The 26,638-nt window shown below is 46.8% G+C and overlaps 1 protein-coding gene across 1 annotated transcript in view; it reads left to right on the top strand.

Annotated features, from left to right (window-relative positions):
• Positions 1 to 1,123: 1,123 nt before the first annotated feature.
• The window catches only part of LOC137435199 (serine/threonine-protein kinase 17A), a 68,589-nt gene continuing 43,074 nt past the window's right edge, over positions 1,124 to 26,638 (top strand). Inside the window, exons 1-2 of the mRNA XM_068128774.2 lie at positions 1,124 to 1,320; positions 5,192 to 5,305. Of these exons, the coding sequence (XP_067984875.2) occupies positions 5,193 to 5,305 (113 nt within the window). The 5' untranslated portion in view covers positions 1,124 to 1,320; position 5,192. The remainder of the gene's footprint in view (positions 1,321 to 5,191; positions 5,306 to 26,638) is intronic.

Below are 26,638 nucleotides of genomic sequence, written 5' to 3'. Positions count from 1 at the left end.
TCCCCTCCCTCCCCTCCTCCCCCTCCCCTCCCTCCCCTCCTCCCCCTCCCCTCCCTCCCCTCCTCCCCCTCCCCTCCCTCCCCTCCTCCCCCTCCCCTCCCTCCCCTCCTCCCCCTCCCTCCCCTCCTCCCCCTCCCTCCCCTCCTCCCCCTCCCCTCCCTCCTCCTCCCCTCCCTCCCCTCCTCCCCTCCCTCCCCTCCTCCCCCTCCCTCCCCTCCTCCCCCTCCCTCTCCCTCCCCTCCCTCCCCTCCTCCCCTCCTCCCCTCCCTCCCCTCCTCCCCCTCCCCTCCTCCCCCTCCCCTCCCTCCCCTCCTCCCCCTCCCCTCCCTCCCCTCCCTCCCCTCCTCCCCCTCCCCTCCCCCTCCCCTCCCTCCCCTCCTCCCCCTCCCCTCCCTCCCCTCCTCCCCCTCCCCTCCCTCCCCTCCTCCCCCTCCCCTCCTCCCCCTCCCCCTCCCCTCCTCCCCCTCCCCTCCCTCCCCTCCTCCCCCTCCCCTCCCTCCCCCCCCTCCTCCCCCTCCCCTCCCTCCCCTCCTCCCCCTCCCCTCCCTCCCCTCCTCCCCCTCCCCTCCCTCCCCTCCTCCCCCTCCCCTCCCTCCCCTCCTCCCCCTCCCCTCCCTCCCCTCCTCCCCCTCCCTCCCCTCCTCCCCCTCCCCCCCTCCCCCCTCCTCCCCCTCCCCCCCCCTCCCCCCTCCTCCCCCTCCCCCCCCCCTCCCCCCTCCTCCCCCTCCCCCCTCCCCCCTCCTCCCCCCTCCCCCCTCCTCCCCCCTCCCCCCCTCCCCCCTCCTCCCCCCTCCCCTCCTCCCCCCTCCCCCCTCCCCTCCTCCCCCCCTCCCCCCTCCTCCCCCCTCCCCCCTCCTCCTCCTCCTCCTCGCCCGGCAACGCCACATACTTCTGCTAGTATTTCATAAAAGGAGAAACACCACGTTGCAGCATTCAACATTTCGAACCGGCGTGAGGACAACCAATGAGCACACTGCCGATACAATGCGGCGGCCAATAGGAAATCCGAGCCTTCCAAAGAGTAGCCAATCGGCGATGCCAGGCGCGACGGACGGACCAATGAGGTGATTTTGTCGTTTAAACGCGGCGGGCGTCGACGATGCGTCGTCTGGGCGGCGGGAGAGGGCAGCAGAGTGCAGGACTCCAGGTAGGGAGCGAATCAGGAGCATGTAGCACAGCCAGCCCCCTCGCCTGGGAAAAGGGGAACTCGGGAGCGAATTGAGGAAACCGAATCGAACGTCGTCCTTCGCTGCCGCGGAGTGAGGGCGCTCGAAGAGTTCGGGGTGAATCGGACCTGTCACCTGCGCGGACAAGCTTCAGGTATGATATTCCATTGGACAAACCTCATCACCTGGGTTTAAAGTTTGTTAATAAAGCGCTACCTGCTAAACGCGACTTCATTAATGTCTTTCGTTTGTATTTCATCGGAAACACTGAATTTGTTGCCACGTTGGCGTTGAGAAACCGAGTTGTAAATTTTGTTTAAAATCAATTTTCTACGTTTCACTGCTTTCCCACGTTTACGGTTTACTGTCTGTCTCTCTCCGAAGGACATTTCTTATCAGCTTTTAGTCTTCGTATTAGACTCTTCGTCTGTCTGTCTGTCTCTCTCTCTGTCTCTCTCTCTGTCCCTCTCTCTGTCCCTCTACCTCATCTATCCGTCCCCATCAGTTAGTTTGTCCGGCTGTTTTATATCCCGGTATGTGATGTGTGGTGTTGGGTTATGTGTGGTTGTGGTGTGGTGTTGGGTTATGTGTGGTTGTGGTTGTGGTGTTGGGTTATTTGTGGTTGTGGTGTGGTGTTTGGTTATGTGTGGTTGTGGTGTGGTGTTTGGTTATGTTTGGTTATGTGTGGTTGTGGTGTGGTGTTGGGTTATGTGTGGTGTGGTGTTGGGTTATGTGTGGTGTGGTGTTGTGTTATGTGTGGTTGTGGTGTTGGGTTATATGTGGTGTTGGGTTATGTGTGGTGGTGTGGTGTTGGGCTGTGTGTGTACTGGTGCTTGTGTTGTGTACTGGTGCTTGTGTTGTGTGCTGGTGGTGGTGTGGTGTTGGGTTGTGTGCTGGTGGTGGTGTGGTGTTGGGTTGTGATGTGTGGTGTTGGGTTATGTGTGCTGGTGGTGGTATGGTGTTGGGCTGTGTGTGTGTGCTGCTGGTTGTGTTGTGTGCTGGTGGTGGTGGTGTGGTGTTGGGTTATGTGTGCTGGTGATGGTGTGGTGTGGTGTTGGGTTATGTGTGCTGGTGATGGTGTGGTGTGATGTTGGGTTATGCGTGGTGGTGTGGTGTGGTGTTGGGTTGTGTGTGCTGGGGTGGTGTGGTGTGGTGTTCGGTTGTGTGTGGTGTTGGGTTGTGTGGTGTTGGGTTGTGTGGTGTTGGGTTGTGTGGTGTTGGGTTGTGTGTGCTGTTGGTGGTGTGGTGTTGGGTTGTGTGTGGTGGTGGTGTGGTGTGGTGTGGTGTTGGGTTGTGTGTGGTGGTGTGGTGTGGTGTTGGGTTGTGTGTGGTGGTGGTGTGGTGTTGGGCTGTTTGTGCTGGTGGTGGTGTGGTGTTGGGTTGTGTGTGCAGCTGGTGGTGGTGTTGGGTTGTGTGTGCGCTGCTGGTGATGGTGTGGTGTTGGGTTGTGTGTGCTGCTGGTGGTCTGGTGTTGGGTTGTGTGTGCTGATGGAGTGGTGCTGGTTGGTGATGGGTGCTGATGGTGTAGTATTGGGTTTTGTGTGGTGTTGTGATGTGTCCCGGTAATGTTGGGTGATATGTACTGGTGTTGTGGTGTTGGGTGATGTGTGCCGGTAATGTGTGGTGTTGGGTGATGTGTGCCAGTAATGTGTGGTGTTGGGTGAATTGTGCCGGTAATGTGTGGTGTTGGGTGATGTGTGCCGGTAATGTGTGGTGTTGGGTGAAGTGTGCCGGTAATGTGTGGTGTTGGGTGATGTGTGCCGGTAATGTGTGGTGTTGGGTGATGTGTGCCGGTAATGTGTGGTGTTGGGTGATGTGTGCCGGTAATGTGTGGTGTTGGGTGATGTGTGCCGGTAATGTGTGGTGTTGGGTGATGTGTGCCGGTAATGTGTGGTGTTGGGTGATGTGTGCCGGTAATGCGTGGGGTTGGGTGATGTGTGCCGGTAATGCGTGGTGTTGGGTGATGTGTGCCGGTAATGTGTGGTGTTGGGTGATGTGTGCCGGTAATGTGTGGTGTTGGGTGATGTGTGCCGGTGATGTGTGCCGGTAATGTGTGGTGTTGGGGGATGTGTGCCGGTAATGTGTGGTGTTGGGTGAAGTGTGCCGGTAATGTGTGGTGTTGGGTGATGTGTGCCGGTAATGTGTGGTGTTGGGTGATGTGTGCCGGTAATGTGTGGGGTTGGGTGATGTGTGCCAGTAATGTGTGGTGTTGGTCTGTTGGGCGAAGTGTGCCGGTAATGTGTGGTGTTGGGGGATGTGTATCGGTAATGTGTGGTGTTGGGTGAAGTGTGCCGGTAATGTGTGGTGTTGGGTGATGTGTGCCGGTAATGTGTGGTGTTGGGTGATGTGTGCCGGTAATGTGTGGTGTTGGGTGATGTGTGCCGGTAATGTGTGGGGTTGGGTGATGTGTGCCGGTAATGTGTGGTGTTGGGGGAAGTGTGCCGGTGATGTGTGCCGGTAATGTGTGCTGTTGGGTAATGTGTGGTGTTGGGTGATGTGTGCCGGTAATGTGTGGTGTTGGGTGATGTGTGCCGGTAATGTGTGGTGTTGGGTGATGTGTGCCGGTAATGTGTGGTGTTGGGTGATGTGTGCCGGTAATGTGTGGTGTTGGGGGAAGTGTGCCGGTAATGTGTGGTGTTGGGTGATGTGTGCCGGTAATGTGTGGGGTTGGGTGATGTGTGCCGGTAATGTGTGGTGTTGGGTGATGTGTGCCGGTAATGTGTGGGGTTGGGTGATGTGTGCCGGTAATGTGTGGTGATGTGTGGTGTTGGGGGAAGTGTGCCGGTAATGTGTGGTGTTGGGTGATGTGTGCCGGTAATGTGTGGTGTTGGGTGATGTGTGCCGGTAATGTGTGGTGTTGGGTAATGTGTGCCGGTAATGTGTGTTGTTGGGTGATGTGTGCCGGTAATGTGTGGTGTTGGGGGAAGTGTGCCGGTAATGTGTGGTGTTAGGTGATGTGTGCCGGTAATGTGTGGTGTTGGGTAATGTGTGCCGGTAATGTGTGGTGTTGGGGGAAGTGTGCCGGTAATGTGTGGTGTTGGGTGATGTGTGCCGGTAATGTGTGGTGTTGGGTGATGTGTGCCGGTAATGTGTGTTGTTGGGTGATGTGTGCCGGTAATGTGTGTTTTTGGGTGATGTGTGCCGGTAATGTGTGGTGATGTGTGGTGTTGGGGGAAGTGTGCCGGTAATGTGTGGTGTTGGGTGATGTGTGCCGGTAATGTGTGGTGTTGGGTGATGTGTGCCGGTAATGTGTGTTGTTGGGTGAAGTGTGCCGGTGCTTTGGTGATATGTGCCGATGATGTAGCCATGTGGTGTGATGATGTGTGCCGGTAATGTGGTGTTTAGTGATGCATGCCGGTAATGAACGGTGGTGTTGTGTGATGTGATGTGGTTGATGTGATGTTTGCTGGTAATGTGGTGTGTGGTGATGTGCCAAATTTGTGTATGGTAGTATAGTAGTATACCTATACTATACTATACTATACTATACATAAATGTGGTAGTATATATATCGCCATACCTCCTGCACACACCTAAACTGACAACAGTATTAAAAGATATTACACACTATGTGCCTGTCATGCTCCATGTATTACATGTGAGAGTTGTATCTGCCTTGATGGTCTTTTCACCTGCATCACAATATGCTCACCAGATCTGTATCTTTTCCAAGGTGGATTAAATCAACAGCACTATTGTTGATCGAGGTATGCCAACCGCTATGGGAAGCAAGGAGAAGGTGACGTTTTGAGCATTAACCCATCATCGGAGCGAAAGAGCCGAACAAGTGTTCTGGGATAACAAGTCCTCTTTTACTCACACGTAGGGTTAACGCCCGAAACGTCAGCTTCTCCTTTCTTCCCACAGTGATTAGTATACCTCCATCAATGTGCTGTTGACTTCATCTATTGTACCTGTCTGCCGACGCAGAATGACATGGGCCTTCGCAATTAAGACTAGTTATTCATTCTGTTGTTTCTTAATGCTTGCGATTCCTGACCATTCCCTTCCACCACTTCTCACAGCATGATTCCCAAGAAAATCTCTATCAGACCTGGCTTGGCAACAGAAACAGACTTCCCTGTCAACGCAGATCCTTTTCTTGACAAATACAAGTTTGTGGGAACTGAACTTGGAAGGTACTTGCACTTATGCACAATGTGTTTCGGTTCTGTCCTGTATTTGTGTAGTGGTACCTGTAGCAATTTCCTCTAGAACTTTCTTGGTCTTTTTGAAAAGGATATTGCTCACCAGGCTGTGGAGTAAAAGGGTATCCTTTAAAAAAGCCACCCTGATGTATTGTCGTATAAAGTATCAGGATGATTAATCAGTGGTTACGGTTAAACCCACCCAAGTGAAGTGTTTGCTAGGCCTGATTACCGTTTGAGGGATTAATATGTCAGTATGAAAAGTATACCACGGCTGTCAAATTCACCATCCTGCATATCGGAACGGTGACGCTATCCTTTAAAAACGCAAGTCCGGATGATGGCTTTAGTCGGACTGCCAAGGTTTTCCTGTCCCACCCTAACAACGGCTGGCCGCCACACCTAGACCACGGACTGGTGCCAGGTAACTCGCTGTTTAGTGGACTATTTAGTGCTGCCATGTATGCGTTGAGGTGTGGAATGTTTATTTTGGTTTCCTCCCATGTCATTGGAAATGTGTCAACTGTTTCTGACGTACTTTCGGCTTTTTCTTCATATTTTTTTCCCTCTCCTCCTTTCCCCACTCCTGTTATTGATCATTTTCCTTTTCTTCATCTTCCTTCTTACTATTCGGTAGCTTTTGACTTACCTTACTATTTTTCTTGTCGTCTCTTCTGATCCGTTTTTTTTTTTACAATGGATCAGAAGAAGAGGAGATCTTTTTCTTTTTAATCTCTCCCACCCCCTTCCCTCCCCGCCCTCCTCCCAGTCCCTAGAATAATTATAGGAGAAAGTAGCGTTGTGATGGGCTCAGGAAAGTTGATGCATGCTCAAAGCATGAAGGATGATGCCACATAGCATAGCTAAATAGCTTCCTTGCTGGCACTAAGTTCACCAGCTTATCTACGTGGAACCTGTAATTCTGTCCCACCACAGATCGTTAGTATGTCATGAAGAGCAACCATGTGCCTCCCTAACAAAAGCACACTCCTGTTAGGAGTGTGTGTGTGTGTGTGTGTGTGTGTGTGTGTGTGTGTGTGTGTGTGTGTGTGTGTGTGTGTGTGTGTGTGTGTGTGTGTGTGTGTGTGTGTGTGTGTGTGTGTGTCCCTTTTTTTTTTTCCTTCCCCTTCTCCAGACATTGCATGCGGTGATTTACAACTATTGTTCATGCAATTTCGAGTTGCATTAATTTTTGTTGCGCACATGGTGTATATGCTCTGTCATTGTCATTGGCAAACCCTGGTGTTGGGCTAGCGGCTAAAGAAATTTGGAGAAATCCAGACATCCGTGAGCTAGGTTTTACTTCCAGAACTGAGCGCAGATCTACTGCAATCTATATACCCCACAAGGGTTGGGTACTTACATGAAGAGGCTCATTTTATCATCATTAATGATAAAATTATCATTATAACTATCATTAAAATGTTTACAGGAGGAGCTTTCCCATGGTGAAAATTTTAGGCAACCAGTGGCAGAGAAAAAAAATTCATACTCATTGGATCAAGCATTGTACTTGTACTTGACGAATTATGATGTCATCATGAAGGCACCAATGACATTATCATTACCATAGTCTTATTCCTCATGCAGAGTACTTGACAGAGCCATGCTTCAATTTTTTCCAGAGCGGTTTCAGAGATAGAGGTACAAATTATTTCCAAGATGGCGTCCGTACCACGTGACCCATGACGTCATAATTGTCAATAAAAATTATAGAGGAGGAGGCACCCCTAAGGTGAAAATTTGTCAATCGGAACAGTTGCAGAGAAAAAAAAAATTCATACCAATCGGATCGAGCATTGTACTTTTCAAATAATGACTGCATAATAAAGGTACTGATGACATCATTACCGTAATCCTATTCCCTTGATCCCCCCCACCCCCCACACTGACCTCCTCCCCTTCTCCCCTTGTAGATCCCCTTGGGGCCCGCTTTTTTTTTCTTTTTTTTTTAATTATCACATGCGCAAACTTTGGTAAATCACGGGTGGTGAAGGTTGTGGTCAAGTTTCATCGAAAGCGTATGTGTAGTTTCAGAAAAGAAAGCAAATACTTATTTTGAGTTGTCAAACATGGGCCCATGGAGAGGAGGATAAGGAAGAAGGTGAAGATCGACGAAATGCAGTTTGGATTTATGCCAGGAAGAGGAATGACAGACGCGCTCTTTATTGTGAGGCAGTTGCAGGAGAAGTACATGGGGAAGAGGAAGAAGTTGTTTCTTGGGTTTGTTGATCTGGAGAAAGCATTCGATGGGGTTCCACGCGAAGTATTGACATGGGCATTGAGGAAGTTAGAAGTGGAGGAATGGTTGATCAGAGTAGTGATGGCAATGTACAAAAGAGCACGCACAGCTGTAAAGACGAAGGATGGGAACAGTGGTGAGTTTGAGGTGAAGGTGGGAGTGCATCAGGGGTCGGTACTAAGTCCACTACTATTTGTAGCTGTGATGGAGGTGCTGGCTCAGAACGTAAAGGAGGGTTTACCGTGGGAGTTGTTGTATGCAGATGATCTGGTGTTGATTGCGGAAAGTATGGATGGACTGAAGGAAAAGATGAAAAAGTGGAAGGAATGTATGGAGACAAAAGGTCTGAAGGTGAATATAGGAAAGACGAAGGTGATGGCAAGTGGTAAAGCATGTGGTGAGGTGGAAAGAACTGGGAAGTGGCCATGTGCTTTGTGCAGGAAGGGTGTCAGAGTGAACTCCATTCAATGTACAATGTGCGCTGAGTGGGTTCATCAAAAATTTAGTGGTCTGAGAGGGTCATTAACCAGTGTGGCAGCTACATTCAAATGTAAGGTGTGCACAGAGGGAGCTGCAGATGGAGGAAATGTTGAGTTGGATCTTGGAGACTGCGTGAAGCTGGAAGGTGTGAAAACATTTTGCTACCTCGGAGACATGCTGAATGGAGAAGGTGGATCAGACACTGCAACGGTTGCTAGAGTGAGATGTGCATGGAAGAAGTTTTGGGAACTGAGTGGCGTGCTGATGAGGAGGGGAGTGTTGTTGAAGCTGAAGCGAAAGGTGTATGCTGCATGTGTGAGAAGTGTTATGGTTTATGGGAGCGAGACATGGGTCATGAATGTAGAGCAGCAACGAAGGCTGGAAAGGGTGGAAATGCGAATGGTTCGGTGGATGTGCGGAGTATCGTTGAGAGAGAGGAAGACAAATGATGAATTGCGAAAGATGATGGGAATAGAGCCTGTGATTGATGCTGTGAAGAGGAACAGGTTGAGATGGTTTGGTCATGTGTTGAGGAAGGATGAAAGTGACTGGTTGAGAAGAGTGATGGAAATGAATGTAGAAGGAAGTAGAGGACGGGGAAGACCGAGAAAGACTTGGCTAAAGATGGTGGAAGAAGAAATGCGGGCAAGGGGGTTAACAAAGAGAGATGCAGAAAATAGGGCAAAATGGAGAAGATTGTCATGGGGACCGCAAGGCTAACCCCCGCTCTGGCAGGGAAAATGGCCTTAAAATGCATGTTGTGTTGTTGTTGTAAACATGGGCCCACTTTGACCCCTGGTCGACCCCCTTAGATCCCGATTTTTTTATTTATTTTTTATTTTTTTATTTATTTATTTATAAATATGCTGTGACCAAACTTGTCACAACATACCAAATATAATTTGTGCCAAGTTTGGTCACAATTTCATCAGCAGTTTCGGAGAAGAAGTTGCAAGTGTTTATGGGCTGACCGACTGATGACGCGCCATCGCATAAGCTCCCCAGAACTGTGTTCCAGGTGACTTAACTAGACCAGCACTCGGTAGAGAGCATACCTCCTCCAGGCTGAACAGTTAACGTTTTGTATCCACTGATGGGTCGGATCTGGATTGGACTTGAACCAAAATATAATCAGCTTGTTCTTATCACCTACCCAACCTGTCCACCAAGGTTTGTCCAACTCCGTCCATAACTTTTCGAGATATTGTGCTGTCTATCGGTTTTAGCTCCATCACTTAATGTTGAAGAATCACTTTAAAATTCTCTGATCCAGATTAGAATCTTCACTGAAATTGAATCGGTTCTTTCTTGTCACTTACCCAACTGTCAAAGTTTTGTCAGCATCCATCAATAACTTTTTGAGATATCCTGTTCACAGACAAACTGACAGGGGTGAAAACATAACCTTCGTCCATCACAGATGGCGGAGGTAAAAAAATAAAATGGTATGGGGTGGGAGGAGGGGGGGGTAAGGGGTTCATGTGCACACACTGAACCCCCCTGGATTTGCCCCCGCTACATACATTGTCTGCATTACCAAATATCTCTGCCCCCTGAGCTGAAACGCAGGTAAACCCCTCCAGTCTCATCCACACCTTCCATCACATCTTTGATGCTATTGGCCTCGCCTCCAAACTAAGCATCGGGAAATGTTTGAAGGACTTCAACATCGCATTCTATGTCAGCTCCATCAAGGACTCTCTGGATGAGGTCAAAGCCTCCACCATCAATGCTTGCTTACACAATCTATGACCACAGACAGTCTATGACTTCAGAGGCTTTCCTGACACCACGGAAGAGAGGCGGACAATTGCCGGGTTGGCATTGGAGGTGGGAGGGGAAGGCTTCGACCTGCAGCCTGAGGAATTGGTGGAGCTCATCACCTCACATGGTGAGGAGCTGACTGAGGAAGAGTTGGAGGACATCATTAAGGCTTCTGAGGAAGAGGAGGAGGAGGAGGAGGAGGAGGAAGAAGTGGCGAGGCCCAACTTGACCATCAAGTTCCTGGCTGAGGTGCTGCAGGATATGAGGTCAGTCAGTGACAGGTTGCAAGATGCCGACCCTGTGATAGAGCGTTACCTTTGGTTCAAGAGGGGGTTGGATGATGTTTTGCTGCCATTCAAAGAGGTCAGGTATGGGAGCATGCGCCGGAGCAGCGTGTCACGACATCCACTTTCCGACTGTACTCCAGGGGCCTCCGTCTGGCCATCCCCCAGGCCGATGCCTGCCCCATCCCTATCTCCTTGAGATGCTGATCAACCTGCTGCAACCACAAGGCACGCGGTCGACCCGTTGGCCTCCTCCACTCATGAGGCTCCCTTGCTGAGAGTATCTGGTGAGCTGGATCAGAAAACAGAAAACGAACCACATGTCCATACAGCTGCAGCTGATGCTCACGGACCATACAGGAAACAAGTCTCATCTGTCTCTCTCAGCAACCGCTCGTTGGACACTAATTCCGACCAGCGATAGCCAAGGATTCTTCAAAGAGACTTGGTTCCAAAGGCATTAAGTCTCATTCTCTGGCCCTTGGTAAGGGTCCAAGTCTCGCATCCGTAGAGCAAGACTGGAAGCACGAAGGACTTAAAGACTCTGACTTTCGTCGTCCTGCGTAGATACCGTAGATACCGACATTAGCCAAACTTGTAAAAATGCGGTTTGAACTTGTCATTTTCAATGAACATGTACTCGGTCATGTGTGACAGCAATGATGCATGGAAAGTATCAATGGAAAGCTGAGGATCTCCTCTTAATTAGTAATCCACATGTAAATTGTCAAAATAAATAACCTTTGCATATTAACCCCTTGAATTCGGATTACCTTTTTTTTGATACGCACTGTATATATAAACCTTAATTAAAACAACCCATGTCATGCTTTTGATGTTGCAGACAAGTTTGAGTAAGATGAGCACATCAAAAAAATGCATTGCTGTGTTACAACCATTGTGCACACAAAATTGGATCTCACTAGTTCAGGTCTCTCCTTTAAGAGTTGTTTGCATGGATATATTAATAGCTGGTGGTGGTTATCTTGTGGAGATCTGTTTGTTTAGGACATCTTGTAGCAATTTTTTTTCCAGCAGTAGGGAAATCTGACCTGCCAGATAAAAAGTGTTGATGCAAACAACTCGAGAGGTGCAATACATTGTGATGTATTGCAAAGAGATCTTTCTGGATAATCTTGTTTCCCTCAAGGAAGTGGATGACCACAAATGTTAATTCCAACAGCACTACACCAAGCTCAAGAAAGTGTATTAGTACAGCCTGAAAGCTGGCTTGCAGAAATCAGGTGTATTTGTAACTCTGGCAATAAGATAAGAAGCCACTGTTGCTCCATCTGAGTAATGGGCCGCATGAGGTAGATTTTGCTGAATGAGCTTTTCAATCTTGTGACTGACATCTCCACCATGACCATCAAACAAAAAACAGGCATTTTAAGGCCATTTTCCCTGCAAGAGCGGGGGTTAGCCTTGCGGTCCCCATGACAATCTTCTCCAAATTGTCATGGTTCTATTTTTGAGGCAATGTTTTTATGGCCGGATGCCCTTCCTGACGCCAACTCTTTGAGTCGCCTCTTACGACATGCAGGGATACGGTGTACCTATTCTAAACCGGGGTACACACCGGTACATCTCCACCATGACCGAGTGACGTAATTTGCCATTGTAGATGGTGTTGCCTCTAGTACATGGTATTTATGCTGGCAGGATGGCCTAAAGATACGCACACTCACCTCTAAGCTGTCCAGCCTGGGTTTGAAACCCGGCCCAGATATAAACTGTCATCCCGGTGTTTCACAGGCAGGTTGATTCATCAATGTGTTTGTCATCCCTCGGATGGACGTTAAACTTGGTGTCATATCTGCCAACATTATTTAGCGGATGTTAAAGATCTCAGTGTCCTTCACTAAGAGTAGGCGAGTTATCGCCGGAACCCTGAACAAATTCCAAATTCTTGCCTGAACGCCTGCCGGGAAGGCAATGGCAAACAACTTAGTATAACCCTTGCCAAGAAACTTCTTCAGCAGCACCGACTCTGAACAGGGTATGGTACCTCAGAATCAGGTGTGTGTGTGTGTGCGCGTGTGTGTGTGTTTCTTTTTTTTTGACGGCCACCTTTCTTGGCCCAAGTTTTCACGAACCAGCTGGCCAGGCCTGACGTTCGACTATTAGGGCAGGAATTTGGAATAGACCAAATATAGAACATTTCTTACAGATAGATGGTGAGAAAATTCACTGTTTGCTAAGATTGCTGGTGGTTATGAGTAGGAAATTGAAAGGAATGGGAGCTCAGGGTGGGATGTGAAAGATTTGAGTGTTTTGTGTAGGGGGGAGGGGGTAATAGGAATAAACCCCCTCCCCGACTCCAAGTACTGTTGTTGTTCAGTGTTTTTAGATGAATTCTCAACGTTGACTTGCATTGTTTATCAAAACACTTGTTTGCTTGTTTTGTGATTGTCCCTTTTGTCAAAGGAGAGGCAGGTTCAGTTTTCTAGCAATTACACCACCGGTCAAAAGTTTTAGAACACCTCAATTTTCCCAATTTTTATTGAAATGTACGCAGTTTAATGTCCAGTGAATAACCTGAAATGGTACAAAGGTAAGCAGTAAACTGCTCGGTTTAAAAAAAAGAAAAGTTTAGGTTAGTAAAAACGGGGAAATAATGTAAATTGCACAGTTATATTGTAAAAAAAGGCCTTCTTCAGGGAACAAGTAATGGGTTAACAACTTACAGCTGTTCTGCAGCAGTGTAAGTAAATTAAGCCTTGAAAGTTTATGCAAACAATTCCTACAGGTGTTCCAACCTCTGCTGATTACTTGATTACAAACCCACAGTCTGTATAAAAGCAGTATTGGAGCAGACTGTTATTACACCCTCTGAAGCATTATTTGGACAATATTGCACTGCAGGAAGTAGTATATTGGAAACTGGAGGAAACTGACAGGAAGAGGTCTGGCAGACCCAAAGCCACAACAGAATCAGAAGACAAGTTTCTGAGAGTCAACAGCTTGCGTGATAGGCGGCTCACAGGACAACAGCTTCAAGCACAGCTTAACACTGGTCGAAGTAAGCAAGTCTCAGTTTCAACTATGAAGAGAAGACTTCGAGCTGCAGGTTTGACAGGTCGAGTGGCAGTAAGAAAGCCATTGCTGAGATGGCAAAATAAGAAAAAGAAGCTTGCCTGGGCCATGAAGCACCGCCAGTGGACGAATGAAGACTGAAAGAAGGTCTTATGGACCATGAATCGAAATTTGAAATCTTTGGTTGATCACGCAGGTTTTTTGTACGCCACCGAGTAGGTGAAAGGATGGTTCCTCAGTGTGTGACACAAACTGTCAGACATGGAGGAGGAAGCATGATGGCCTGGGGCTCTTTTGCTGGATCCAGAGTCGGCGACTTGCACAGAGTGAATGGCACCCTGAACCAAAAGGGCTACCACAGCATTTTGCAGCGCCATGCAATACCCTCTGGTATACACCTAGTTGGTCAGGTGTTCATCCTACAGCAAGATAATGACCCTAAACACACCTCCAGGCTATGTCAAAACTACCTTCGAGGAAAATAACAAGACGGGAGGCTTCAAATCATGGAATGGCCAGCACAGTCTCCAGACTTAAACTCCATCGAGCTGATTTGGGATGAACTGGACAGAAGGGTGAAAGCAAAGCAACCTACAAGTGCAACACATTTGTGGGAACTTCTGCAACAGTGTTGGGAAGAACTTCCCAAACAATATTTGATTTCCATTGTAGAAAGAATGCCACGAGTGTGTTCGGCGGTTATATCTGCGAAAGGTGGCTACTTTGCCGAGTCAAAAATTTAAATTAAATTTTTTTAAACAAAATGATTATATGATTTCTTTTTTATCTCCAATTGTTTATTTGTTCTATGCTTAATTTCAGAGCACATTGAGACATTAAACTGTGTAAATTTCAATAAAAACTGGAAACATTGATGTGTTCTAAAACTTTTGACCGGTAGTGTATGTATTCCTCCCTCTACCCCCCACCCATCCTACAATTTTAATCTTTTTTTGTCACCGAAGCATCAATGAACGACATCCAAAATCTCGCCCCCAAGATATTGAGGTCTGGATAACATAACACGATTACACATGTATCAGTTTATTGTCATTCATTCATTTGGAATCTTAACCAGATTTATAATATATTGGGGGATTGCATTTGTGATTTTATGCTCTTTTGGTCATAGCTGTTCTCAAGTGTGAAGTCGAAAGATTCTCATGAAATAATTCCAGCTTTGGGGTTATTGCTGCTAACAAAGGACACCTGGTTATGATGAACAAAGTGGACTGCTGTTTTGATGTCCGGCATCATTGAACTGTACTTTAACAACGTGTAGCTAAACTTCATTTTAATCATGTTCCTTAATTTAATCTTTATTTGATATGCCTTAGTTGTTTTTGTTCGGTTTAGTCGGAAGAAAAGCGGTCAATAAATAGGTAGACACTTGTGTCTTCAGTATTGTCAATAAATGTTTAACTTTTCCTCAGAGATATCTTGTCTCAAGCGTTAAGATCTCTGTCTCTGTTTCTATACTTATAGTGTAGCATGATGTGAGCTGCTCATTGATCTTGCAATTTCCATTGCGGTTAAGGCAAAACCACTGGCATGCTTCATTGTTGTCTTCCCACTGAAGGCATTTGGCTGTGACGGTCCTTCCACGGCTCGTATGACATGCCATTTTTGTGAATGTTGCACTTGTAAAACTTTTGGCCAAGGAAACCCAGCTGTGTTTCGAGATTCCACTGTGTTCTTGTATGAGTGCTCCAGTTTTGTAAAAACTGCTGATATTGCAAAATGTTCCGTGAGAGCAATGCTTCTTGCTGGGCTTGGTCACAAATCTTGTGACAAAGGGGAGATTTTTGTCTTGCTGGAGATTATGGGAATTTCTGGCATAGTCTGTGGGAATGTTCATCACGTAAACATTTAAACATATTTCCCCTTCCCTGTGTGGAAAAGTGATTTTGTTACATCATGCCATGGGACTAGCTGTTGGCAATGATGATACCATCATGTCTTGTTTGCAGCAGCATATTTGGACATATTGCTCATGAGAATGTCAGTAGCTGCGATGATGGGCCCTCGGCAGTTTTATGTTTTAAGCTTGTGAATAACTTGATGTTTTTGGGCTGAATTAGACTTTCATTTTCTTTGTATCGATAAGAGACACTGATGTCATCCTGACGTGACATGCAATGCAGTATGCACAAGTAGTAATTTGGGTTTATTTTCTATATACTGTAGTGTGTGTATATAGAAAATGTCTGATGCCCGACGTGGAGATCGGTTTCTGAGGTTTGGGACATGGAATGTAGGGACAATGACAGGGAGATCAGGAGAAGTGGTGGAAGTATTGGTCAGAATAAGAGTGACGTAAGTTGTGTGCAGGAGACGAGATGGAAGGGAAGTGGTGTGAGAATGGTGAAGGGTAGGCAGGGACAAATACAAGTTTGTGTGGCAAGGGTGCCCAGAAGGTGTGAATGGTGTTGGTGTCCTGTTTTCTGAGGAGTTTGTAGACAGTGTGGTGAGTGTGACAAGAGTGAGTGAAAGGTTGATTGTGAAAATGATGATTGGAAAGCTCTTGGTGAACGTCATCTCAGGATATGCTCCGCAGGTCGGTCGGAGCGATGAAGAGAAGGACAAGTTCTATTGTGCGATAGAGAAGCTGATGGAAAATGTGAAAGATGAGGAAGTTGTTGTGGTAGGAGGAGACCTAAATGGACATGTGGGAAGGAGTATGGATGGTTTTGAGGGAGTTCATGGGGGTTACGGATATGGTGTGAGAAATGGAGAAGGTGAAAGGATTTTGGAGTTTGCTGATGGAGCTGATTTGTTGATTTTTGTAACACTCAGTTCCAGAAAGAGGATAATAAGCTTGTTACATGCATGTCAGGTGGGTCAACGACAACCGTTGACTACCTGCTGGTGCATAGGCGAGATAGGGGGCACCTCCGGGACACAAAGGTGATCCCGGGGGAGGAGGCTGTTTCACAGCACCACTTGGTTGTCTGCAACATAAGGGTGAAAGGTGCGAGGAGAGCTCGGCGGGTGAAGTACCAACCGAGAATGAAGGTGTGGAGGTTGAAAGAGGTGACAGTGAGGGAGGCATTAAAACAGAGGCTGAGTATGGTAGAGGATGATGTGGTTGAGCTTGAAAGTGGTTGGATGTCAATGAAAGATAGTCTGTTGGGAGCCGTTGGTGAGGTATGTGGATGGACAAAAGGACCACCGAGGCACTCGGAAACATGGTGGTGGGATGATGAAGTTGGAAAGAAGAATGACGAGAAGAGGAAGAAGTTCAAGGAGTGGCAGAAAGCGAAGGGTATGGGGGCAGAAAAGGCAGAGCATGAAAGTTGTAAGGCAGCCAAGAAGGCTGCAAAGAAAGAGGTAGCAAAGGCGCAGGAGGCATGTAGGAAAATGTTCAGAGAACGCTCGGATTTGGAAGAGGATCAGAGAGCGGTATTCAGGATTGCAAAGCAGATAGCGAAAGAGAGGTGTGATGTGATGGGGGTGAGTTGCCTGAAGGATGAAGTGGGACAAATCGTTGTGGACCCAGATGGAATTAAAGGAGGATGGAAGCGATATATGGAAATACTGTTGAATGCAGAGAATGAATGGGATGGCAACATGGAGAGTAACCCAGTTTTAGGACAGGCAGAGAAGATAACTGAGAAGGAAGTTGAGGAAGCGATAAAAGCAATGAAGAGTAGAAAAGCGGGAGGGCCGACGGGAGTTGTGGGAGATATGTTGAAGGCAGCGGGAAATTGGGGTGTGAAGAGAATGACAGAGATCTGCAATCTGGTGGTGAAAGAAGCCCGCATTCCAGTGGATTGGGAACTGAGTACCCTCATCCCTCTCTACAAGGGGAAAGGTGACCCTCTGGACTGTGGCTCGTGTCGAGCGATAAAGTTATTGGAGCATGGAATGAAGGTATTGGAAAGGGTGTTGGAGAGGAGGATAAGGAAGAAAGCGAAGATCGACGAAATGCAGTTTGGATTTATGCCAGGAAGAGGAATGACAGACGCGCTTTTTATTGTGAGGCAGTGGCAGGAGAAGTACATGGAGAAGAGGAAGAAGTTGTTTCTTGGGTTTGTTGATCTGGAGAAAGCATTCGATAGGGTTCCACGTGAAGTAGTGACATGAGCATTGAGGAAGTTAGGAGTGGAGGAATGGTTGATCAGAGTGGTGATGGCAATGTACAAAAGAGCGCGCATAGCTGTAAGGACGAAGGACGGGAACAGTGGTGAGTTTGAGGTGAAGGTGGGAGTGCATCAGGGGTCGGTACTAAGTCCACTACTATTTGTAGCTGTGATGGAGGTGCTGGCTCAGAACGTAAGGGAGGGTTTACCATGGGAGTTGTTGTATGCAGATGATCTGGTGTTGATTGCAGAAAGTATGGATGGACTGAAGGAGAAGATGAACAAGTGGAAGGAATGTATGGAGACAAAAGGTCTGAAGGTGAATATCGGAAAAACGAAGGTGATGGCAAGTGGTAAAGCATGTGGTGAGGTGGAAAGAACTGGGAAGTAGCTGTGTGCTGTGTGCAGGAAGGGTGTCGGAGTGAATTCCATTCAATGTACAATGTGCGCTGAGTGGGTTCATCAAAAATGTAGTGGTTTGAGAGGGTCATTAACCAGTGTGGCAGCTACATTCAAGTGTAAGGTGTGCACAGAGGGAGCTGCAGATGGAGGAAATGTTGAGTTGGATCTTGGAGACGGCGTGAAGCTGGAAGGTGTGAAAACATTTTGTTACCTCGGATACATGCTGAATGGAGAAGGTGGATCAGACACGGCAACGGTTGCTGGAGTGAGATGTGCATGGAAGAAGTTTCGGGAACTGAGTGGTGTGCTGATGAGGAGGGGAGTGTCGTTGAAGCTGAAGGGAAAGGTGTATGCTGCATGTGTGAGATGTTATGATTTATGGGAGCGAGACATGGATAATGAACGTAGAGCAGCAACGAAGGCTGGAAAGGGTGGAAATGCGAATTGTTTGGTGGATGTGTGGAGTATCGTTGAGAGAGAGGAAGACAAATGATGAATTGCGAAAGATGAAGGGAATAGAGTCTGTGATGGATGTTGTGAAGAGAAACGGTTTGAGATGGTTTGGTCATGTGTTGAGGAAGGATGAAAGTGACTGGTTGAGAAGAGTGATGGAAATGAATGGAGAAGGAAGTAGAGGACGGGGGAAGACCAATAAAGACTTGCCTAAAGATGGTCGAAGAAGAAATTCCGGGCAAAGGGGTTAACAAGGGGAGATGCAGAAAATAGGGCAAAATGGAGAAGATTGTCATGGGGACCGCAAGGCTAACTCCCGCTCTTGCAGGGAAAATGGCCTTAAAATGCCGTGTGTGTGTGTGTGTGTGTGTGTGTGTGTGTGTGTGTGTGTGTGTGTGTGTGTGTGTGTGTGTGTGTGTGTGTGCGCGGAGTGTGTGCGCGGAGTGTGTGCGCAGTGTGTGCGCAGTGTGTGCGCAGTGTGTGTGCAGTGTGTGTGCAGTGTCTGTGTTGTGTTGTCACTGAACTACCTTTTCAAACTTTTGTGAAATCGTACCAAACTTCTGGTAAGCACATATCTCTCCCGTCGGTATGTCCGAAGGGTATGTTTTTAGAAAAAATTTCCATTTTTTTTGGAGGGGATTTGTTTCTGGAAAAAAAAAATTTCCAACTTCAATTGTTTATAAAATGTGATATCACGTATATTACAAATACATTTGTGCAAAATAATTGTTTGAATTATGATTGGTTTAAACCATGACAAAACGGCAACTCGGGTACAGTCATTTATCTATATATCTACACATCTGGGCAGTGCCCGTGTTGTCACTTAACGACTCTCTCAAACTTTTGTTTATGTGGTTGTGAAGTGTTTTTAATAACGCTGTGGTGGTTTTGAATCACGTGGTGGTGAGGTATTTTGAATTATGTGGTGGTGAGGTGTTTTTAAATGACGTGGTGGTGAGGTGTTTTTAAATCACATGGTGGTGAGGTGTTTTGAATTAAGTGGTGGTGAGGTGTTTTTAATTATGTGGTGGTGAGGTGTTTTGAATTAGTTGGTGATGAGGTGTTTTGAATTACGTGGTGGTGGGGTGTTTTTAAATGACGTGGTGGTGAGGTGTTTTTCATTTTGAGGCTGTGAGGTGTTTTTATTACGTGTTTTATGGCTGTGAGGTGTTTTAAATTACTTGGTGGTGAGGTGTTTTAAATTACTTGGTGGTAAGGTGTTTTAAATTACTTGGTGGTGAGGTGTTTTGAATTACTTGGTGGTGATGTGTTTTGAATTACGTGGTGGTGAGGTGTTTTTAATTTTGTGGTGGTGAGGTGTTTTTATTAGGTGTTTTATGGCTGTGAGGTGTTTTAAATTACTTGGTGGTGAGGTGTTTTGAATTACGTGGTGGTGAGGTGTAATCGTCCCAAACTTCCAGTCTGCACCTACCCCTCCCCTGTGTATGTGCTGAGGGGTTCTTTCTTGAAAAAAAACATTCAACCTAAATTGCCAATAAAAATGTTATATCACAAACAACAAATACATTTGTGCAAAATAATTGTTTGTATTATGATTGGTGTAAATCATGACAACACAGCAACTCAGGTACAGTCATTATCCTCAGTTAAAATAAGCCCGTTCCGGCGAGCCGAGCCAAGCTAGTATATTGTTGCGGTTTTAGAACCCACACTTTTGTAAATAAATAACTCTTGTAAATATGACATTAAAGGTTAACGGTTGCACCCCTAGTTAGTCCACAGCAACACGTAGGCCACCTTAGAAATTCCAGTTATTTCATTATTATGTGTTTTAGTTAAGGCCGTGTTTCCAATCGTTGAATCTGCGTCGCATCAATCAAATAAGGAGTAGGTCCCATTTCATTTCGTCCATTTTGCGACCTCCCTCTCCAGGTGCCGCCGTTACGCGCCTTGCCAGCAGCGTTCGCTGCCTTAGCGCTCGCTCAAGCGCCGCCATTAACCATGCGGCCGGCCGGAGGAAGAAGGGGGCGGAACGCCAAGAACAAGGTGTGGCCTGTCATCCAGCCGTCAAAGGCGTGGCCGTTAAGCCTTCACCAGCCAACCAAGGCTGAGGCAAGATCACCGACGGGCGTGGCTTTTTGGCTGTCGGAGTGATCTGGGCGCGCGTTATATAAGCGCAAGCGCAAAGCCCTTTCACAGGACTTATTCAGCGGCGCTCATTTAAGAGGACTGCGTGAGAGAGCTCGCCTACAGAGGACTAATTCAGCGGCGCTCATTTAAGAGGTCTGGTGAGAGAGCGCGCATTGTAACGGACTTGAGGGTTTGCTTGGACTTGTTGGAGGCGCGCGCATTACAACAGAGGATTCACTCGCTGGCGCTGATAACGAACTTGAGAGGGAGTGCGTTTGGCACGCTGGTGCAGTTATTTAGTACGCTGAAGGACACCAGCCTCCCCCCCGGCTTAACGTAAGGTCCGCTCGCGTCCAACGATACGCGGAGCTGCCTGCCGGGTTTCGCCCGCGGAACCGGAGCCTGGACGGAGTCGACTGGAGCCTGGACCATCTACCTGGACCTTTCACCCTACCAGCTACAATGCCCATGTGAGTGTGTATGTTTGTCTGGGGTCATAAGTTAAGACTGTTGCTAAGACTGCCCTGTGTCCTGCTTCTTCTCCTTCTTCCTGTACATCCTTTGGTTTCCTCTTCCTTTCTGTATATTTGTGAATAAATTACCTTGTCCTTTCTTGGTTTTCCCTAATCCGATCGCATCCGTCCTTTCTCTCAATTGAGTACCTGTGGCACGATTAGGAACCGCTACAATCGGGTTTAGTCTCTCTTAACGGCCCGAGTCGCGGCTCGCTTCGCTTGGCGTATCCACTAACGCTGCGGCTCGGGTGGGAGTTATCTCCTTGCTTTACGGCCGGTGGTAGTTCTTAGGTAATTGGACTAAGACTCGACCAACAACCCTACTTACCACCGACCGGAAGGAACGTTACAACTTCCCAGGACTCGTGACGGCCAGCTAAAAAGACAAGGGGATTAACCCCCCCCCCCCCCCTTGATAAGGGGAGCGCCGACCCCCGAGTCAGAGCGCCGACCGCCGGTTTTGTGTTTTTACAAATAAAGGTTAATTTCCCCCTCATAGTTTAGTCACACTACAACACGTAGCCTCGTGATAGTTCAGTTATTTCTTAGTAAATGTAAGCATAGTCCTTTTCCTGTGTTAGTTTTGCATTGAGTAGAATAATGAGAGTTAGGTTTCCTTCCAATGCTTTTGCTGCCTCGATACTTTGGCTTTGGCGTGGAATGCCACGAGGCAGGCCTGGACACGTCGATCAAGGGCGAAGGAAGGCGGGGAAGGAGTGACGGTAAGCACGAGCCGCCAATCAGGGCTCGAGAGGAGTGGCTTAGCACTGCGGCAAAAGGCGTGGTTTGGAACATTCGATACGGGCCAGGGCGGAACCATATAACCCTGTGCCCGAAGCCCCCACCTCAGTTATGGGGAGAGGCGCTTGAGAGTTCTCAGTTCTGAGGAGAGGTGCGCTGAACAAGTGAAAGGTTTTGAGGAGGACCTGCGCTGAGTGATGAGCTTGAGTTATCAGTTCGAAGCACTGTGTTGAATTGAGTTACAAGTTAAATGCTCGGTTGAGCTTGAGGCAGATCCTCTGTTGAGTTACGAGGGTGAAAGCGCGCAGTTATATAAATCGTGCTGTGAGGAACCGCCGAGCCAGGCGAGAGACGCGCATATTCGCCTGCCTGCCTTTGTTCGAGATACGCGCCGCGAGGATCGCTCCCGCCTGCCTGCCCTCTTTCGTCGAGGAACGTGCTGTGACCGCAGAGGGCCACGCCGGGCGAGCTGTTCCTGAACAACAAAGCCAACGTGTTCAGCGCATGAACCATCCTTCCTTCATTCCCCCTGTGAGTGTGAACGGCCCAATTGTCTGGGGAATAAGCTAAGACTGCTTAAGTGCCTGCTCTGTGTCTCTTCGCCTTGTATAGCTGTAAATAAACCTGTGTTCTTCCTTCTATTTGATCGTTCCCGTCATTTCCATCTATTGACTAAGCGTGGTACGAATAATATCGCTCTAATCGGGTTCCAATAATAAGGTAACTGCACGGACCACGTGGTACGCCATCCGCTCAGACATACTCAAATTACACGTGGTTCGTGCGAGACTTGATCCCCGCTTCCGCGGCGGCATAGGTACTTAGGTACGTGCGAGAATTGTCCCGAAACCATGTCCTGCGTCCGACCGGAAGTGGCGACTCAAGTCTCGTGGTTGCGACGACCCAAAAAGAACAAGGGGCTTAATCTTCCCTTTGTAAGGGAACGTGAGGGTCGCGGCAAAACCGTAACAACATATATGGATGGATCTAGATATACATAATTTCAAAACGCACCTGGTCACAAGTGTTCCTCACTGACCAGGTCCTCAGCATCCCGTTTCAGCCCTTCAACCTCAATACGGTCAGCTAAGGTGGGCCAGCAGGGGCACATACGCCTCCACATGCAGCAGCTACACCTGGCTGCATACATACCCCCACCCCCAGCCAGTGAGACACAGACTACAACAACAGCCCCTGATCCACTCACAAATCAAAAAAAAAAAAATCCAACCGACCATCTACCCTTACAACATACACCACTCAAACAAAAACACATTCATGCAAAACCACGTCCACTCCTGCAACACACACACACCCACTCCTGCAACACACACCCACTCCTGCAACACACACCCACTCCTGCAACACACACCCACTCCTGCAACACACACCCACTCCTGCAACACACACCCACTCCTGCAACACACACCCACTCCTGCAACACACACCCACTCCTGCAACACACACCCACTCCTGCAACACACACCCACTCCTGCAACACACACACATACACACACACACACGCACGCACGCACGCACACACACTCACACACACACACACACACACACACCATTCACACATCTCCATTTCTCCACACATCATTTTTGTTTTTTAATATATATATATATATATAAAAACCAAAGGAGACGATGTGCTTGTGTGGCAGGCGACACTTGGTGCTGGAAGGTCATGCAGCAAGCGCTGCCGTGGGACTTGATCTGTGCCTTGCTGCCTCGTCAAGTTAGGGGGGTTGAGATATATATGCACACACACACACACACACACGTTTTTTTTTTGTTTTTTTTTCCCTCATGAAACGTGATTTGGTGGTGTAATGAATGGTTAAGAGTGGCCGCTCAGAGTCTGGGAGGGTAGTGGTTCAAACCCTGGCCCTCGTCCCCCTGTCATGTGACCAGATCCTCAGCTCTGATTGGTGGATGTTTGTGAGGGACATGCATACCTACACCAGACGAACAGCCAAACGCTGTTACAGATGGCATCTGCCCAAAATATGGCTGCTGAACTATGTAACCGATGATGCCATAAAATATAAATTCTCAACAAATTTATCTCTGGATCACGCTCAAGAAATTTTATACCGATTGGATCAAGTGTTCTACTTGTCGATTTATGATGTCATAATGAAGGCACCTATGTCATCACCATTAACATATGTTATTCCTCATTGGGAGTACTTTATAATGAGCCTCCTTTCAATTTTTTCCATGTAGCAGTTTCGGCGATATAGAGGTGCAAGGTTTTTTGGTTTTTCCAATATGGCGCCCATACCATGTGATCTATGATGTCGTCATTTAAAAAATCTACAGGCGGAGGTGCTCCAATGGTGAAAATTTCGTGTTTGCAGAGAAAACAAATTTTAAGGGGAATAATCCTGCAAAATGCTGATGGAAGGGACATACATACATACATACAGTCACGTGAAAAAGTAAGTACACCCCATGTAAAGTTTGGACTTTTTCAACATATTTCAACATACAGCTATTTGATCTTCATTTCAACAATATTGACAGATAAAGGTGATATAATGAAACAAATATCATAACACATTTACATTTTGTAGTCCAATGTATAATTTAAATAAACATAAATGCAAATTTCGCATGTGGAAAAAGTAAGTACACCCCGACATTTATCACTACTTCAAATACCTAAAATTTGAATCAGGTGCACCAGCTCAGGTGCAAACGATTGGAACATCGTTAGAGAGGATCTTGGAGGAATCTATCTTATTTAAACCTCAGACATTTAGTTTGGTTTGCTCTTTGGTGTTGAAGTGTGCGGCGTCACCATGCCAAGATCAAAGGAGCTCTCTGAGGCCTTCAGAAAGAAGGTTATAGATGCCTACGGGTTTGGGAAGGGATTTAAGAAGATCTCCAACAATTTGAAATCAATCATTCGACTGTCCGGATGATCATCTACAAGTGGAGAAGATTCCAAACAACTGCCAACTTGTTCAGGCTAGGCCGCCCCAGCAAGTTCAGCCCAAGAGCAGACCGCAAGATGCTGAAAGAAGTCTCTAAGAACCCCAGAATGTCATCACGGGACCTACAGGTAGCTCTTGCCACTGTTGATGTCAAAGTGCACGAGTCTACCATTAGAAAGAGGCTGCACAAATTTGATCTACATGGGAGGTGTGCCAGGAGGAAACCTTTGCTGTCCAGAAAGAACATCAGGGCAAGACTAAAGTTTGCCAATGAACACCTCGGCATAGACCAGCACTTCTGGAACAATGTGCTCTGGACAGATGAGTCAAAGGTAGAGCTATTTGGCCACAGTACCAGAAGACATGTTTGGCGAAAACCAAAGACAGCATTTGACCACAAGAACCTGATACCAACTGCAAAGCATGGTGGTGGAACTTTATGGTTTGGGGGCAGCTTTGCTGCATCAGGGCTTGGGCAGCTCACCATCATAGAATCCACTATGAATTCTTCATTGTACCAGAGGATGCTTGAGGATAATGTGTCGCCATGTGTCGGAAAGTTGAAGCTCAACCGAAGGTGGACCTTGCAACATGACAATGACCCTAAACATACCAGTAAATCCACCAAGGAATGGCTGAAAAGAAAGAAATGGAGGGTTCTGGAATGGCCAAGTCAAAGCCCGGATCTAAATCCCATCGAGATGTTGTGGGGGGATTTGAAATGAGCTGTGCATGCAAGAAACCCCTCAAACATCGCACAGCTGAAAGAATTCTGCATGGAGGAGTGGGCAAAAAGTTCTCCCAGTCGATGTCAGAGACTGGTATACATTTATAAGAAATGCCTACTTGAGGTTGTTTCTGCCAAAGGGGGCAATACCACCTATTAGAGCCATGGGTGTACTTACTTTTTCCACATGTGAAATTTGCATTTATGTTTATTTAAATTATACAATGGACTACAAAATGTAAATGTTTCATGATATTTGTTATATTATGTCACCTTTATCTATCAATATTGTTGAAATGAAGATCAAATAGCTGCATGTTGAAATATGTTGAAAAAGTCAAAACTTTACATGGGGTGTACTTACTTTTTCACGTAACTGTACATACATACATACATACATATATGCATACATACATACATACATACATGCATGCATACATACATACATACATACATACATGCATACATACATACATACATGCATGCATGCTTACATGCATACATACATACATGCATGCATGCATACATACATACATACATACATACATACATACATACATACTACAGACAGACAGACAATCGCTGTTGCAGACGGTATTGCTCTACGGGCTACACCATATAAGCATAAATGATGGTTTCAAGCATAGGGATCTTAGAAACTCTGGGGTACCATTAAAATTGGGGCCACTAATTGTAGAAACAAACACTGAACATCAATAAACCTTCCCATATCCTATAGGGGATGCTGAATTATTCGTATATTATGATGAAGAAATTTGTAGGTACATTCAAGTTGTCTCCAAACCAAACAAAAGTTTTTTGTTTTTTTTATTCAAGTTGTCTCCAAACCCTTGGATGACTTCTCATTTGTCGGTGCATTTTGTTGCGTTACCTTCAAAATGGACATTAAATGTTTGCTCATGCTACCGTCCAAATGAAAATTTGCTTCATCACCAAGCAACACGTGATTACGAAAAGTGTACCCGTGTACGATTTATCTCCAACATATTTTGAGCAAGATAAAAAATTAACATACTGTATTCTAATACCTGGAACGTGAGCAGCTTCATCCTCCTCGGTAATCTCATGGAGAATGCGAAGCCTGTATGGGTGCAGCTTTGTTTATTTAACAATCCTGCAAATCAAGGTCTCTGACATGTTCAGCTGCAAAGATGCAATAACACTGACTTTTTCAAAGCTTCAAAGACTTCTGCAACTGGCTCCTCAGTATGTGCTGTTTAGGCCCGAGGCATGAGCGGTGTTCAATGGCATCATGTTTAAAACATTTTTAGTTTGCATTGACTCATTTTTGCCATGTTCTTGCCTGAAAAGACACTGAACAACCATGGCAGAGCACAATGGTCTATTCAAACTATGCTGCAATTGTCAAGCACTGCATTTGGATTGCAAGTGATGATAAATTAATCTACTTGTGGAAAGAACAAGCAGGAATTGCTGTTCTCCATTAAAAAAAAAAAAGGTGGCCGGCTGTTCCTGTGGGCTGTTCAAAGCTCGCTTTTAGGAGTGTGGCTGGTCCATTGATGCAGTGCCGCTTGTGT

Source organism: Myxine glutinosa, chromosome 1 (genome assembly GCF_964187855.1).
Source record: "Myxine glutinosa chromosome 1, kmMyxGlut1.1, whole genome shotgun sequence".
Taxonomy (NCBI): domain Eukaryota; kingdom Metazoa; phylum Chordata; class Myxini; order Myxiniformes; family Myxinidae; genus Myxine; species Myxine glutinosa.
Note: the sequence above shows the minus strand (reverse complement) of the source record. Positions and strands in the feature narration are given on the sequence as shown.